General features: G+C 42.0%; 1 protein-coding gene across 4 annotated transcripts in view; it reads right to left on the minus strand.

The window, feature by feature from the left end:
* Positions 1-18,640, minus strand: part of BCAS3 (BCAS3 microtubule associated cell migration factor) — a 1,315,291-nt gene that overhangs the window by 1,023,755 nt on the left and 272,896 nt on the right. For all 4 annotated transcript variants that reach the window (XM_040424689.1, XM_040424687.1, XM_040424688.1 and 1 more), the window contains exon 13: positions 2,440-2,533. In XM_040424689.1, the coding sequence (XP_040280623.1) occupies positions 2,440-2,533 (94 nt within the window). The remainder of the gene's footprint in view (positions 1-2,439; positions 2,534-18,640) is intronic.

Consider the following 18,640-nt stretch of genomic DNA (forward strand, 5'->3'; position numbering starts at 1 on the left):
AAGTTATGCATCTTGGTAGTAATCTACGTGCATCATATGTCCTAGGGGATGTAACACTGAGAAGAGTCACTTATACAGAAGGATTTGGGTGTCCTTGTAGATTATAAATTAAATAACAGCATACAATGTCAGCTGCTTCTAAGGCTACCAGGATATTGGCATGCATTAAATGAAGCATGGACTTGCGGGGCAGGGATGTAATATTACCACTTTACAAAGCTTTGGTGCAGCCTCCTCTTGAATATGCAGTTCAGTTCTGGGCACCAGTCCATAGAAAGGATGCTTTGGAACTGGAAAAAAGTACAGAGGAGAGCGACTAAATTGATAAGGGGCATGGAGGGATTTAGTTATGAAAAATGAGGAAAAAAAAGACATTTATTAAAACTTGAGAAAAGACATTAACCTATACAAATATATAAATGGGCCATGCAAAAAATACGGTGAAAAAACTGCATCAGACTGGAGAAGAAAAAGTTCAGTCTCCAGAAGCTTCTTTACTGTAAGAACTGTGATCTATGAAATAGACTTCCTCAGGATGTGGTCACAGCAGAAACAGTGGACAGGGTTTAGATGAATTGTTAAAAGTAAATGACATTAATGCTTATGAAAACGTCTCACTTCCTTCTGGAATTTACGTCCCCACCTATCCCTTGGTTGAACTTGATGGACTTTTAACTATATAACCACACAATGACCTGTTTTTGACAAATTTTTACTACATTATATGGCAAAGTAAATGTAGTAATTAAAATGCAATTTGTCCATCAATAAAGAAGCCTTCCTCCGGCTATGTGAACAGAAAAGTAAAAAAAGGTACGCCTTTTGGAAAGTGGGTAGGAAAAAAATTAAAATGAGCTGGATCCTGAGATGATTAACAACAACCTCCTTCAGTTTGAAGGCTAATAGAGAACAGGACTCCCCATGTTCATGCATTGTAGATTGCCATTAGGGAACATTTCTATGTTGAAAATACATTTCACAGAAGTAATTCGGACTTGCACAAATATTTATCATGTTACATACTGTTAATACTACATGACATACAGTAGGACTAGAGGAAAATGGGCACCCACCGTGGTATGAAAAGCTTATTACGCAGCTTTTATTACTAAGGCTGCCCATACACCTTCAATAGCTGTCAGTTACACCTGTTTCACCTGACTCCCCCATATACATACATGCTTGTCCTCATTGTCTTCAATGAGGAGTAAGGAGAAGGCCACTGCCAGGCACCTTTTCTCCAGGGAGAACAAAAACATTGGGTGCTGAGATTTAATGCACTAAATCTTCTGTCCCACAAAATCATCTGTCATCGAGAGTCAGGACTTCCTCATACACGTTAGATTGCTGGCTAGCTGAAAACACAGGTTTGGGCATAAAAAATTCTCTAATGTGTATGGGTAATTTTCAGGGGCAGAGTGATGTTCTCTTTGCAGTTCTGATATCCTATCTGCCTGAACTGCAAGCTAGAAAAAAAAAATCAATGGAACACTAAAATTGCCATAGCTACATAAGACAGTGAGATAAGCAGAAGCCAGATACTTCTGACCCAGAATAACCGTTGATTACACATATTAAAATCCAACTAGGTGACCCTTGTTTCCCTCAACAGAGACACTGATTATCCTTACAGACATCAGATCACATACCTCAAAACTTTTTAAAAGTACAAGGATGGACTCTATCAGGAGCGCGTGTGTAGCGCACACCTCTAACTGCCCAATATCTATCTATACATACCTCAATCCCGTAGTGATGCCAACTTAGTGCCCCCACACAGTAGTTGGGCCCCCACACAGTAGTAATGCTCCCTTAGTGCCAAACACACAGTAGTGATGCCTCATTAGTATCCCCACAATGGTTATGCCCCCTTAGTGCCCCATACAGTAGAATGCCCCCTTTCGCGCCCCCAAACAATAGAATGCCTCTGTAGTGCCAGCCCCTATGTTGTTAATATACCCCCAGCGAATGGTGTTTATCCTGCTCTCCTCATCAGCAAGCACGATAAAGTGACATCATCACGTCTGTTGAGGGCAGCACAAGTGTGCATAATTAATGGTCCTCTGCACTCTGTCATTCCGCCGTGCAGGCATGATGAGAGAGCGCCGGGTGTTGAATAGTGAAGCAGAGAGAGGATGGCTCCCTACTCCACCATTGCATTCATTGCATTGCATAAGTCAGTTGAGAACAGGACATGCCACAGCCGTCCCAAGACCGTGGGACAGCCACCAAAATCTGGATTTGTCCAGCTGGATCGGGACTGTTGGGAGGTAGGAGATCATAAATAAAGATCATGCATTATACGATATTGCAACTTAGGATGAGTCACTGCCTAATTTTTGCCAAGGGGCCTCTGCCAACGGTAATTTGGCCCAGCATAACACTGTGTCCGTTCATATCAAAGCTTTATATATTGACACATGCTTATAAATTTCTTACCACTAGGGTTGAATGCCATACAGCAGATTGGTTTTTCATGAGCTGGAAAATGGGCAACAATGCCTTCACCGTCTGAATCTTCACTGACAAGAACCTAAGACAAAGAGGAAAGGTTAATTGTATACATTTAATATGTCAAAATAGATAAACTTGAAATTAGATTTTTCTACTACCTTCAATTACTACTCTTTCTTGTTGTATCTTGTGCAGCTTGCATTATTTCACATTTTTACAGTACATGATATACTAAATATTAGAATAACATGAGATTCTTCCCACATGAGCAGAAAATTACTTTTGTTATCATGGGCTGATTTAGGGTGCATTAACGCAACCGTATGTATTTTGGAGTCTGCATAACGTGGACTCCAAAATAGAAATGATGTCCATGTGTCATCACTTCTTTTTGCAGACCCATTATAACTGTATCAGATGTACACCAAAATATGGCCATGTTAATGGGGCCTTAATTGGTCAATGAATGCTCCATCTTTATCAAGTTTAAAGGGGTTGTACAGACATTACTAAGCAATGAACTACAGTATTCTCAGAATAGGCCATCACTAGCTGATCAGCAGGAGTCCAACTCCCCACACCACCCTCCCGATTTGCTGTTCGGATATAGCTCTGTCCAAGGAAGTCAGCAACAGAACTACACAGTTATGTCAACTATGGAGTGGAAGGGACTCTACTACAGCGCTACTCACACTGACTTCAATGAAAGCAGCACTGTAGTAAGAAATTTTTACTCACTACGTAGTTCCGGGGATGAAGATACACTGGAACAGCACTACATGCATGCCAATAATTTCTGTTTCCTCTTGGAACAGAGGATGCTTGGCTTCACTGATCTAGAAGCAAAGTTGAGAGACTTTGGCACTTGCCATTGGCACTTGCACAGTTCAGATCTCAGCGGGGAGATCTCAGAAGAGTCTTTCTTCTCTGAGATCTACTCTGGGCAAGCGCTGATGCCGTAACTAGCACTTACGCAGTGCAGATCTCAGCGAAGGGAGCTTCCTGAGGTCAACTGTGTATGCACCGATGAAGTCTCACTGGAGAATGCATTAACTTTCGGGGCCAGATATCCAAACAGTGAAGATGGCTGGCCCTGTCAATCAGGCAATGAGGGGGAGCGGTGACAGGGGAGAGGAGGAGGTGAAGTAGTGTTCCAAAAGGCTAGGCTCCGAGTACCTCATTTGCATAACGATTAGTAAACATTTGCTGTAACTGTTTTGTTGCAAATCACATTGGAGGGCTCATTTAATTTACCATGATCAACCCTACCAGGCAGTATGTCTGATTTAATAGGGCTTATCATGGTGACAGATGCTCTTAAAAATAGCATATGAATCACCACTCTTAATAAATCCCTACATTTTTAACACATTTTACCGGTATGTTTGATTATTATTTTTTTTGAACTTCTCTTCATCTATCTGCTCTGCATGATCTTTTCCTAGTTTTTGTTCTTAATCGAACATCCAATGCTTAATAATAACGCAATGTGCATGATAAATTATTTTTACTTGGGCTTAATTAGTTCTGATTATGTATGGAACAGAAGACCGGCACTTCACCTAATTATGTAGGTGCCTAGACTGTAATTCAAGAAGTGGAAGCATTACAGATCCTTGAATGATGAAAGGATCATCAAAGTTTGTGAGTCAGGAAACTGAGCTACTTCATTTCATTGCATTTCAGTCCTCATATCTGGAAAACCTGATAATTCTGTACAGATTGTATTTAATAACTGCCAGATAATTGGGTTTTGCTGTTATAGCACCATAACACCACACTTAACATAAAATTATATTATTTTTTAAAATACAGAGCGTGCTTGAAAATTCAGCTGATTCTCAAAAAAGTAAATGAAAGCAAGTTGGCCACATAAATTATATGCCTAGAGGAGACAAAACTGTAGGTTAAACTTTTTAAGGCCTCTCACCCAAACAATTGAAGCGGGGTTGTCTCATTGAGGATAACTTTTTTTCAAAGGGCTCATAGGTGGGTTAAAAAAATAAAAAAGTGATACTTTGCTCCCGCTCTGATGCCTACTGGGTCTCTGTTGGTCTCTACTTCCATGTTGTCAGTGGAAATACAGGAAATGCCAGGTACTGCAAGCTTAGTCAATTGCTGGCTGCAGTGGTTACCCTTCTTGACCAGTGATCAGTTGGGGAAGGTATTTCCTGTATATCGAGACAAGATCAGGAAGAAGAGACTAGCAGGGACCTAGTAAGAATTGGAAAAGAGGTGGTGGGGGATTAATGAGTATATTACTAATTACTTTATTTTTTCAATCGACTCTCAGCCCTGAGAAGATTTTTTTCCCCTAGACAACCCAAATACATTAGTCTTGAAAGCACTTCTCTTAAATCTGAACAGTGTAGCAGTGCAGCTATCAAATGGCAGATTTTTGTTAAATGAGTGTGATTATCATGATGCATTTTAGTAGAGATGGTGTCTTATCTCTTCCAATAGATGGTGAAAAACCTGAAGTAGGAAAAGAACAGAAGGTTTGACTCCATCCTTAAGGTCAGTCCGGAGTTTGGGCTATCTAAAGTGTCTCATTAGCTGCCAGCTGTAATTGTTCAGCAAAGGGCCCTTTACTCAGGCTGAGAATCGGGCAGATAATCAATAACAAGCATTCATAGGAATATTAGTTAGCTATTATCTGGCGGTGTAAAGGTGCTGCCGATTACCCGATGAACAAGTGAAATGCTCGTTCATTGGGTAATCACATTTTTTATGCGGTCACCTAAATCGTCGTTTGTCGGCAGCAGATTGTGCTGTTTAAACAGTACTTTGCTGGAGGCAAACAATGATTATGAATGGGGAAGAGTGATGGCATTAGCGATCACTCCTCTTCATACTGTGGAGGAGATCATTGCATGTAGATGCAGCAGTCTCTTTCACTGATGAGCAGACGCTTGCTGGGAAGGAATGCCTCCTTCCCAACAATCGCCTGCTAAATTGTCCCACGTAAAGGGACCTTTAGAAAGGTATGATCTGTTCACAAAGGTCTCCCAGCCTGGAGGCAGTAGGCCTTCAATCTGATAGCTAGCAAAGGTAGCTATTATATAGTTAGTGGCCAGGTGGCCTAGGATTTTCTTTTGTACAGTTTATGCAATTTTCTTACATGACAAGCAAATAAAGTTGGTTGAGACCAGTTTAATCGAAAGTATGTTTTAGAATAAACATCTTGGTGTGCCGTCTGCTATGAGCCTGTTTATCCCATAATAAAGTGATCCATTTGTATGTGATATATCACAAGTAATATAGCAGGGGCATAACTATCCTAGTAGCGGCTGCTATGGGGTACACACCAGCAGGGGGTCCAGGCCGCTAGGCCCAGGACCAAGACACCAGCCAGGCACGACAGGAGGAGTCAAGGACTAATTATTATTTGCAAACTGAACCTGCCACCCACAGCAGTAGAGGGACCGGCTGGTATACTACAGTCTGTATCCTCTGTCTAGCTCTGCACTACTCTAGCTCAGAACTGGACACTGAGGTAATGGGAACTGCCATGGCCTGAGACTCTGGTGGAGTTTTAGCATTTAATCCCATGCGTTAAATCCTGCTCATGTGGCAGGAAGGTCCTTTCGCTCAGTCCTTTCTTGAGTAATTTCTGGGGCTGGTTGGAACGATCTGTATAACGATCTGTGAAGAGATGGGGAGAGATAATGACCTATGTGCTGGTGGGAGGGGGAGAGCAGTGATGGCGACCTGCATGCTGGTCGTGGTGGGGGCAGAGTTGGTGAACTGTGTGCTGGTGGGAGGGGGGCGGAGAGATGGTGACCTGTGTGCTGTGGGGAGAGAGGGAGCAGAGATGGTGACCTGTGTGCTGGTGGTGGGGAAAGCAGAGTTCACAAACTGTGTGCTGATGGTGGAGGGAGCAGAGATGGTAACCTGTGTGTTGATGGTGGAGGGAGCAGAGATGGTGACCTGTGTGCTTGTAGAGATGGCGACCTGTGTACTGGTTGGGCCGGCTAAAAAATATGCTATGGGTCCAGCCATTTCTAGTTACTCCCCTGTATTATAGAATCATCTTTAAGAAAAATACAGTTTTGCCTCATGAAGTTTTAGTAAACAGAGGCTAAATCCCAGTGACCTGGATCCTAAATACAGAAGGCCATCAGGGCATAGGGCTCTTTCCCATGAGTGAAACAAAATGTGTCAAGGGCTGTTCAGTAAAAAACGGATGGTTTCACATGCAAGTTGAATCAGTTTTGTTTGCTATTGTGTTCACTGTTTCAGTTTTTTACATCAGGATTGCATTCGTTTTACATGCGTTTTTCACACATGTGAAGAAAAGCTCACTATTAATTGGTCTTCCCCTCACCAGACTCTCCCCTCTCCAATCTATTCCATGCAGCAGCCAGGGTCACCTATCTGTCCAACCAGTACTCCGATGTCTCCACTCTGTGCCAGTCATTGCACTGGTTGCCCGTACACTATAGAATCCAATTTAAACTGCTCGTCCTCACCCACAAAGCTCTCCACAGTGCTGCACTCCCCTACATCTCTTCCCTCATCTCTGTCTACCACCCTACCCATGCTTTCCGTTCAGCCAATGACTTACAACTGACTTCCACTGTAATCCGAACCTCTCACTCCCGACTCCAAGAATTCTCCCGAGATGCACTGGTTCTCTGGAATGCCCTGTGTGGCGGAAATAACCTCGCCACTGGGTTTTGGAGAGGCTTGTTTGCCAGCCTTTTGCCTCAAGATTATGGCCCATATACTAAAACTTTGAAGTAGAAAGTAGACCAGCTGCACAGCCTAAATCTGTGGAACTGTTTTGGGCAGGAAAGCCATGCTTGCGGTTGGTCAAATGTGACTTCCATGGAACTCGGGAACCCCTGCTCGGATCTGGGTGATTTCTGGATATGTTGTTTGCCCAGATCAGAGCTATCCAGGTGTCATGCCCCACTCTGACGATGTGCGGAGGTCGGCCAGGATAGCAGCACGAGTTTAGTATTTGTTTTGGTGCCGTGCTGGATCCGCCTCTCATCAGGTGCACTGGGTGGAGTCATTCGTTTAAATGGTCTCCAGCTAAGTGCTCTGAGCGGATTATACTGATCATTTTGGTCTGGGAAGTTTGGAGGGAAGGTTGGCTGTCAGTTCCTGCTCTCAGAAGATAAGTGTCATTTCTTGTTTGGTTGTTGTTGTCATCTATCCCATCCAGGTTCTGTGCGAGCAGGCTGCTCCTATCTCCCCACTCACCATCTCAGGGAGTTCAGGGTTTTGTCAGTTCAGGCTGGAGGACACAGCACACCTACCTTCAAATCTGCCTGTGGGCTGAGCAGTGCAGGGAAAGATGTCAGGGATAAACTAGGAGGTGACCCTTCCCCTGTCTCTCGTCCAGAGCCAGGTTGGTGTGTTATCTTTTATACTGTGCACGTCCGCCGTGACACCAGGGATGTATAATTTATGGGGATATGTGGAGCTTTGGGGTGTTTTCTGTGTTTTGGGGGAAAATGTGTGTTTTCTGCCTGTGAGTGATTAAGTTAGCCCAATGTACTTGGTAATTGTATCACAGGCACAGCCCACTGTGCTAGTTAATTGTATCATAGGCAGAGCCCATTGTGTTTGTTAATTGTATCACAGGCAGAGGGGGGGTTGTGTACAATTGCTGGGAGTGTTTCCATACTGTAAATGCATGTGATTGGCTAATGTAAAAACTGTCTCAGTCTTCCACAAGGTCCACAGGGGAGTGTCCCTTGCTGGAAGATCTGCATAAAAGGCTGACATGTAGACCCATTAAAGAGTTCCTGTTTTACCATCAACATAGAGCCTCGTCTCATGTGTGTGGGGAAAAGGCTGCATCTACACTGGGGAAAGCTATACGCTGTATACTCCGCTGGCTATAATCCCTGAGCTCTTTTAAGAGCTTGTTACTGCATCGCTCTCTGAAGGAAGAGAGGTTCACCCACTGGAACCTGGAAGCCTTGTCGTAGGTCCAGGGTGGGTAGAAAACAGTGAGATCCCGACCAAGGTTTGTGGGGTCAGCAGTGGTTACGGTGTTGAGTGCTTGTAGCCCTCGGGAAGCACTAGGAGCATCTATCAACGGAGGTACCAAGTCGGGGTGCCAGGAGATCCGTTACACCTTACCCCAAGAAATCAGGTTAAATCACAACATACATAGTTTTAAGCACTCCCTAAAAACACATCTTTTTAGGGTGGCCTATTACGTCCCCTGATCTAACTCCTCTACACGTAGCCCATTTATCATTTCCTTAACATGATCCTCCACCAAACTCTCAACTGCACCCATGCTCCCAGAAGCACTTCATATATTTGCTGCTGACCGGCTCATGCAGCTTTATATCTTCTCCCCTTTGCTCCCAAGATGGCTGGACCATTGCACAAAACAAGCACTTTTACCTTTTGTATCACCCCTATCTCCTCATAGATTGTAAGCTCTTGTGAGCAGGGTCCTCATTCCTCTTGTTGTATTTATGACTGTTTGTACATTACCCCTGAACTGTAAAGCGCTGCAGGATAAGTTGGTGCTATATAAATAAAGATTATTATAAGAGTAACACACAGCATCTCCTAGCAACTACCAGAGAAAAATACACCATCGGAATTCTGTCGGTTTTTTTTTTACCGACCCATTGACTTACATGGACCTGTCGTGCAGGACAAATGTAAGAGTACAGAACATGTTGCGATTTTTGCTGAATGGACAGATGGTCAGTGAATAACAATTTTCACATATATATTCCTGTTGAAATTAATGGGTAAATATTCAGTGCAAATGCTGTCCGTTCACAAAACGGAGCACATCCAAATGGAAAGCTCACTAGTGTGAAAATTAGCCTACAAATATAATTGAAGACGAAAACTCTCAAAACCCTCTTTATATGTTCTAGAGAGGGCATACTGATGGTGTTAGGCATGTAGCCACACACTCTACCCGAAGGATAGAGATACTCCCATATTAATCAATTAAAAATCATTAGGAGAACGTACTGTATTGTATAAGGCCAAAATAAAATGTAGCATTTATTGACATGAATGAAGAATGGAGATAAATCTTCTTTTCCATAGTACAAAATTACAAAATCATGAGCCATAAGGAATGGTGTAGTTGATGTTGCTCAAAAACTGCCTTTTCAGAGGTAACAAGCCCTAGCTTGCCCTACCTAAGTGGTGCTAAGCATTCTTTGAAAATTACAGAAAAGGTACCGGTAGTTGTAAATATCATTTATTCTTGGTGGACACGTATGTAAGCTTGCTACATTAAGGTCTAATGGCTCCCAGAGCTCTAGTTTTATGAGAACAAACTAAGGTAACATCAGAGGGCAATTAAGACACATAAGCACTGGAGATGACTCCTAGTCCAGCAGTAGCAAACCGCGATTAGTGGAAAATATTCTGACCTCCTGACCTTTGACAACCAGCTCAGTCACTTCTAATAGGGGACCAGAGGAAAGAGATATTGTTTGGAAATGTGCAGATGAGGTCAGAGTTAACATCCTGAAGTGTGTAGGAGGACTAGGGCTGGCCAGAGTGAAGAGAGAACAAATCGCTGCCCTGGGATGCCAGAACAAGATGTTTTTAATGGGATCTACCATTTACCGACATTATTGCTTAAAGGGAGTCTATAAATACTGAGCACTCAGCACACAGTGCTTAAGATAATAAAACCTGTCTTTTTATTGCAGTACACACTGGGGGAGTCATGGCAGGACCTAGTGCTTCCATAGAGGCCTCACCTTTGTTCTTGATTGGTGATGTTATCAAGTATGGGGCCTGCACTATTTCCTTCAAAGTTTCGCCATTAGGTGAAATTAAGAAGAAACATTTCATGACCCAGTTAGGTCTTTAAATCATGCTGATCGGTCAAGTTTTGCATCTGTCTGCCAAACAGTCCAGACATGATAGAAACACCAACTCTTTAAATATTTATTTTTATTTTTTATAACTCTTAGCAATTTGGTGCTTTCTCAATTCACGGTACAATATTAATTTGACTCAGGGCGACTTATATAGCCAAATATAAATATTGCAACTTGAGACAATAACAATATGAAAAAGTTGGTTAACAGCGCACTAAAATGTTGAGCTAAAATAACAAAAAAACAGAGTTTTATCTATAGGACAGGAGCATCTTCAGGGCGCTGTACAGTACATACAGTGCTCAGTAACTCAGAAACTTCATCCAAAAAATGTTCTGCTGAGAGGTGCTACTAGACTGCCAATCACCTAATACAGGGATGCTCAACCTGCTGCCCTCCAGCTGTTGCAACACTACAATTCCCAGCATGCCCTAATAGCGGTAGGCTGTCCAGGCATGCTGGGAGTTGTAGTTTTGCACCAGCTGGAGGGCCGCAGGTTGAGCATCCCTGACATAAATACATACTTCAATACAGAAGCCTCTTTGTCATTATAGACAGGGGAAGGTTAAAGTTTAGTTCTTTGAAATTTACACACTTTTCCACATATTGGTTGGCTTACTTTCCATTAAAGTCTCGCATCAGAATTGCGGTGCAAATTTGATGCACAGTTAAACCTTTCAATCCACACTCCTTTCCCTGTGAGCCGAGCCCCACATCTAGTGAAATGTAAAAAGTAACTAATACACATAATAAATGTGGTGCAAAGCATGTACAGCAGTTTTCGGTGAAAAATGAAGATGACTTTAGATATGCATATTTAAATAAACAAATCTCCACCAATACGTGCAGCAGCACTCTAATGAGCGCTATACCTGTCAGTCAGGGTAAATTATTATTTCCTAAAGTAAAGCTGATGGCGCTGCTCAATGACATCAATACATCTGTAATACCCAATCAGTTTACCTTATTCACTTTGGGGTAAGGCTTTGTTCACACATCCGTTAAGGTAACTCTGGTACTGTATTCTAGCCTAGGAGCCTACTAGTGGAGTTACCGTACCTGGCATTGGACTCCTCAGAGTGTTGCAGCACAAACTGGGGGAGATTTAAGCTGTGCATGAAGCCTAAGCAAATGGCATGGTGATGCAGTACCTTCATTCCACTGATCAGCTGGGGGTTGTGCCTAAAGTACCACCAGTAATACCACCATATCTGGTATGCCTCAATGAGCCATGATGCCAGTAAGTATGGCACTTGATTGCTGAGCCAAATGATTGGCTTCAGCAATTATGTGCTGGTAAAGCACCTTATTGCTAGCAGCCTGTAAACAAAGACCAGCGGCGTGGCTGCACTGGATCCATAGGGGGGTTAAAGAGGTGAGAACTGCTTTTTTATTATAGAACATATGTTTGTTAACTATACATGGTATCAGTACAGCCTATTTGACATGGTAGATAAAAATTTGCATTGGAAAAGGTGAATCCAAAAAGATAATAGGCATGATAATCTGCAGCGTGGCCTGTAATCTGCACATCTTTTTCTGCTACATGTGAATGGGTTTAGAAAACTGTACTGGGCATTATAATTTGTTGCAGATTTTTGGTGTGGAATTCATCTGAACATATCCTTATTTCTTTCTTTTTTAAATAATTTTTCAGAAACTTTGCCATATATTGTGGACTAACAGCACAGGCACCCTGTTTTAACTTAACTGCAACCTTTTCCAATATATTTCCCATTACACACCTTTTAAGACAGCTGCTTTGTTTTTTATGGTTCGTGATTGTTAGTGATCATTTTACCCTGTTTAGCATAGAACTACCAAGCAAAAGGTCAATTTCAGTTTCAAGGCCATTTCCTTTTTTCGATGCATATCATTTTTTATAAGAAAGCAAAATAAATCACATAATATCAGCTTAGGTGTCATTTATACACACAATAGAAGTAAAGGAAGCATAGAAATTTTAACATTTTTTTTTACTAAAGCCTTGCCTGTATTTACAACACTCTGGGTCACATTTATTAAGACCGGCGTTTTAGACGCCGGTCTTAATAAGTCCCTGCGCTGTATCTACCAGAGTTAAGTAGAGGTGAAGGCCTCTCCATAACTTCAGGGAATCCACAGCCTCTTCTAAATATAAGACAGCTTCTGTGCTACTGTAAATTTAGACCATTTTCTACGCCTAAATCAGGTGTAGAAAACGATGAATGAGACTGGCCTACCAGCCCGTACTCTTCCCCGCCCACTTTTTTAGACCTTGTGTGAGCGGGGATAAGTCACAGATTGTGGCAGAAAGCAGTGATGCGCTGTGTATTCTGACACCTGTCTATCACAGCCAGCTTTAACGGGAAGTGGGTGTGGACCCACTGTACCAAATAACCATTTTGAATTTGGGATAGTCCTAAGAGCGTTATCCTGGCTATCCCCTGGTATTCAACCTTTAATCCGTATACAGAAATCTTGCCCTCACTGCATGGGACCCACCAGGTCGCTACCTCTTGGAATAGTCCCAGTGAAGCTGGCAGCTGACCCACAGGGGTAAGCGACACCGGTGAGAAGCACCAAGGGGTCAGGTATTACTAGTAGTCAATAAACAGGCAGAGGACAATTTCTTGAAACAATCTGAGGTCAGAACAGGTAGCAATAGGTCAGTACAGTAGACAGGCTAAGATCAAGGCAGGCAGCGGAGAACCAGAGTCGGTTAACAGGCAGAATCAGTACATGGATAGACAAACAGAAGAGGACACATTTATTGGTAAACTAGGAGCCTAAGCTCATTTATAACAGAAGCTGATTAAAAATATGAAGCAGTTATGCAACTGCACACATAGCAAAGAGTGGTGGTGAAGGCAAAAACAGAAGTGACAGTAGTTTAATGAATAATGATCTTAATAAGAGTAGCGGGGAAGCAACAGACATGGGCTGCTGATGTAACACCAGCATTAACTGTTTCCACAATTTTTGCCACAGCACTATAGCTCACCTAAGGAATTGCACAAGACAGGCTAACATTTGCTTTGCATACAAATCAATTAGACTTGGGCATCCAAGGCCCTGTTGCTAGTCCACTGACTGTCCCCTCCTTGGACCAATTTTTGGGAGGTACCAACCATTGAATACCAGAAACACCCCACAAGACCTGCAGTTTTAGCCTTCATCTTGGCCCTTGTCAAAGTCAATCAGATCTTTATGTTTGCACATTATAACTGCTTTCAACAGATCAAATTCAAAAACGGAGGGTTCATTTTGCTGCCAAATATAGCTCACTCCTTGACAAATGCTCAGGGGCGGACTGGGAACTTAAAGAGGCTCTGGAAAAAAATACAAAAACTGGCCCCGTTTTGTAGGGCAGGGCTACCATATTGTGGTACATTATACCACCACAACAAAGCCAAATACAACAGTCCAATCCGCCCCTGCAAGTGTCATTGTCCCAATATAAACAATGTCATTCACTTCGTCTGTCAGTGGTTTAAGGGTGGTTACAATGTACCTCCTCTTTCAAAAATGACACATTTTTTGTCTTTTTTTATGCGCAAATAAAAGTGATGTCGGCTGTTACATGTTAAACAATAGAAAATTATAAAACAATGTACAAAGTGTTTGAATAGTTGAGTTTTAAGTCAATCTTCCTTGGGTTTTTGCTCCATTGGTGTTATTTTTGTTTATTAAATTTCAGCATACTCTGGGTGTGACATTTTACTCAGATGTTTAAAAAAAAGTCTAAAAAACCATGCAACTGAAAAAAGTCAACAAACAATCTACTTGATAAAAACACATGAATTTCAAGGCATGTTTTACTAGATAAAGTGCTAAAACAAAAAAAAGGTGTAGTGCGGCAGCACCCTAGCATTATGGTTGCTTAGTGTACATGCTAAAGTTTTTATTCCTACTATAATTACTATAACTAGTAGTCCTATCAGATTGTTGGTTATGACACAGGTCAAAGAAAGAATAAAATAGATATTAAAAACATCCATCCTGACCTGTTCTGTAGCCTTCAGAGATGCTGAAACCTTGTATAATTTAAATTCTCAGATTTTACAGGTTAAAGGACACTCTACATTCTACTCTATTTTTGTAATTTTGTGCCAATAAATTAGTGTTTTCATATCTATAGCGCCATGCGTGCACTTCTTACAGTTTACGCTGACTTATCAGGAGATTTATTTGCAAGCATAGACTACAGAAAAAAAGGTCATTCCAGCAGAATGGGTGGGCTAGTGGATATAATAGTCATAGATGTGGAATCAGAGGTCACCCTGAAGTAAATCTAAAAACAAGGAGGCATGCTACAAGCCATGAAGCACATAAAGTTTTATGTGTAAAGCTAATTGCAGCGAGGACATCTGTGTACATTTATCTTCAATGTACTTCAGCTAATTAACTGATGTAAATAAATAACAATATGCATTACTTGCCACAAAAGCGGCCAACACATCATTAAAAAGGAAGGTTAAACAAGTTGTGAGCGCTTTTTACTTTACCACAAAATACCTGTGTGGAAACAGATAGAGTCAGAGAGGCGTCAGGCATTTCGTATGTATCGTAACAAAGCACATTTATTTCAATACATTTTTTTTCTTGTACAAAAATGCTTACTTCCTTCTTTGCTAGGCCTGCAGCTGCAATTGGAAACGGAACTTAAATTCCCCATTATACTTTTATATTAGCAACTTAACGAATCAACAGAATTATCATTATTATGGGGAGATTCCCATTAGAAAAGGAAGCCATTCTAAAAATAACAAGGGATTGATATACTGCATTTCTTCTCTAAACAGTGGTGCTATAGCATTTAACAGCAAGCCTGCCTAAAAGAAGCCCTAACATGCACCATATTTATCAATGCTGTGCGCCACAATTTTGGAACAAACTACAGATAAGTCAAACTAGTCAACCAAGGGGTGATGTCCAGAGTAAAAATTGTCTAAAGATCCCTTTACTTGGGCCAACTGTGCAGGCAATTATTCAACTTCCTGCTCGTCAGTGGAGATGAGAGCTGCATTTGTATGCAGCAATCATCTCTCCTGTACAGGGAAAAGTGATCGCTACTCACTTGTCTGGGCAGCAGTTCTCTGTTTACACAAAACAAGAAATGTAATAAATGATGCTTTCTCCTGATCAATGAGCGTTTGTTTGTTCATTGATAAGCGGCACCTTTACAAAAGGCAATTATAGGGAACAAGCATTCTCTAAAAAGAGTCTTAAAGAGGACCTTTCACTAGAATAGAAAATCTAAACTAAGCATACAGACATGGAGAGCGGCACCCAGGGATCTCCCTGCACTTACTATTATCCCTGGGCGCCGCTCCGTTCTCCCGGTATAGCCTCCGGTATCTTCATATGTTCGGCTCCACCCAGTTGAGCCTGCCGGCGTCTCCTTCTCCCATGCTGTAGCGCTGGCCAATCGCAGCGCTCAGCTCATAGCCTGAGAGTTTTTTTTTTTCTCAGGCTATGAGCTGAGCGCTGCAATTGGCCAGCGCTACAGCCTGGGAGAAAGAGACGCCGGCAGGCTCAACTGGGTGAAGCCGAACATATGAAGATACCGGAGGCTATACCGGGAGAACGGAGCGGCGCCAGAGATAATAGTAAGTGTAGGGGGATCCTAGATTTTCTATTCTAGTGAAAGGTCCTGCATATCACGATTCCCCAGTGTGTGTTACTGAATGTTTGGGAAACTGGGATGAATCACAATAAAGTAAGAATGTGGCAATAAAAAGATGGATGTCTCAGTATTGATAACTTTAGCTGGACATCTTGCTCTCCTCTGCAATGACTAGCAAATACTGTATATTTCAATCTACTTATGCAACACTGAAAGTTTGTGATCATTTGTAATATATATATATATATATATATATATATATATATATATATATTCCTAGTTTCTTGTCTATCATGGAAAACTGCTTCAAATCCTTACTGGATACCCAACATTATGTTTAATATTGAAGTGTATTGGAATGCATATGAAGGGTCATATGAGATTTTTACAGCCTGGAGGCCAAAGTCAGGCATGTAGGCACAGGCAGCATTACAAGTCACTAGTACAGAAACTTACTGGTTGATTGTCCTGCTGACATATAATGCTCCCACCCGAGAGACAGACAGATTTGAGCAAGCCTACATCCACAGAAGATCTGTGGTAAGTTCTGCATGATGTTTGGAACAACTCCCTGCCGATATCCTTCAAAAACTGTGCGCAAGTCTACGTGGAAGAACTGATATTGTTTTGAAGGCAAAGGGTGGTCACACCATGTCTTGATTTGATTCAGATTTCTCTTTTGCATTTTGTTAATTGATAAAAATGACTAACATTTTTATTTTTTAAAGATTCTTACTTTGCATATACAGTACAGACCAAAAGTTTGGACACACCTTCTCTTTCAAAGAGTTTTCTTTATTTTCATGACTATGAAAATTGTAGATTCACACTGAAGGCATCAAAACTATGAATTAACACATGTGGAATTATATACATAACAAACAAGTGTGAAACAACTGAAAATATGTCATATTCTAGGTTCTTCAAAGTAGCAACCTTTTGCTTTGATTACTGCTTTGCACACTCTTGGCATTCTCTTGATGAGCTTCAAGAGGTAGTCCCCTGAAATGGTTTTCACTTCACAGGTGTGCCCTGTCAGGTTTAATAAGTGGGATTTCTTGCCTTATAAATGGGGTTGGGACCATCAGTGGCGTTGAGGAGAAGTCAGGTGGATACACAGCTGATAGTCCTACTGAATAGACTGTTAGAATTTGTATTATGGCAAGAAAAAAGCAGCTAAGTAAAGAAAAACGAGTTGCCATCATTACTTTAAGAAATGAAGGTCAGTCAGTCAGCCGAAAAATTGGGAAAACTTTGAAAGTAAGGGCTATTTGACCATGAAGGAGAGTGATGGGGTGCTGCACCAGATGACCTGGCCTCTACACAGTCACCGGACCTGAACCCAATCGAGATGGTTTGGGGTGAGCTGGACCGCAGAGTGAAGGCAAAAGGGCCAACAAGTGCTAAGCATCTCTGGGAACTCCTTCAAGACTGTTGGAAGACCATTTCAGGTGACTACCTCTTGAAGCTCATCAAGAGAATGCCAAGAGTGTGCAAAGCAGTAATCAAAGCAAAAGGTGGCTACTTTGAAGAACCTAGAATATGACATATTTTCAGTTGTTTCACACTTGTTTGTTATGTATATAATTCCACATGTGTTAATTCATAGTTTTGATGCCTTCATAGTCATGAAAATAAAGAAAACTCTTTGAATGAGAAGGGGTGTCCAAACTTTTGGTCTGTACTGTATATATGTGCTCATTTTTGTAGTGAGTGTGCATGAGCAGATATGGAGATATGCAGATACAGTATGTAGTGAGTGTGCATGAGCAGATATGTAGATACAGTATGTAGTGAGTGTGCATGAGCAGATATGGAGATATGTACATACAGTATGTAGTGAGTGTGCATAAGCAGATATGGAGATATGTAGATACAATATGTAGGGAGTGTGCATGAGCAGATATGGCGATATGTAGATACAGTATGTAGGGAGTGTGCATGAGCAAATATGGAGATATGTAGATACAATATGTAGGGAGTGTGCATGAGCAGATATGGCGATATGTAGATACAGTATGTAGTGAGTGTGCATGAGCAGATATGGCGATATGTAGATACAGTATGTAGTTGTGTGTGCATTTGCGCACAGATGTTTCCATTATGACAGCACTTCTTTGGCAAAATCCAATGTATAGACACGTGAACATGTAGTCAGGACCTCTGTTAGGCTACTTTCACACTAGCGTTCGGAGCGGATCCGTCTGATGTTTCATCAGACGGATCTGCTCCTATAATGCAGACGTTTGCATCCGTTCAGAACGGATCCGTCTGCATTAAAACTTAGAAAATTTTCTAAGTATGAAAGTAGCCTGAGCGGATCCGTTCAGACTTTACATCGTAAGTCAATGGGGAACGGATCCGCTTGAAGATTGAGCCATATGGTGTCATCTTCAAGCGGATCCGTCCCCATTGACTTACATTGTAAGTCTGGACGGATCCGCTCGCCTCCGCACGGCCAGACGGACACCCGAACGCTGCAAGCAGCGTTCAGGTGTCCGCTCACTGAGCGGAGGCTGAACGCTGCCAGACTGATGCATTCTCAGTGGATCCGCCTCCACTGAGAATGCATTAGGGCCAGACGGATGCGTTCGGGGCCGCTCGTGAGCCCCTTCAAACGGAGCTCACGAGCGGACACCCGAACGCTCGTGTGAAAGTAGCCTTAAAGGGAACCTGTCATCAGGATTGACAAATAGAGCTGATTACATTTTCTTACTGTGCATCCTCCAATAATTCCTAAATTGTC

The sequence above is a fragment of the Bufo bufo genome, chromosome 3 (assembly GCF_905171765.1).
Source record: "Bufo bufo chromosome 3, aBufBuf1.1, whole genome shotgun sequence".
Lineage (NCBI taxonomy): Eukaryota > Metazoa > Chordata > Amphibia > Anura > Bufonidae > Bufo > Bufo bufo.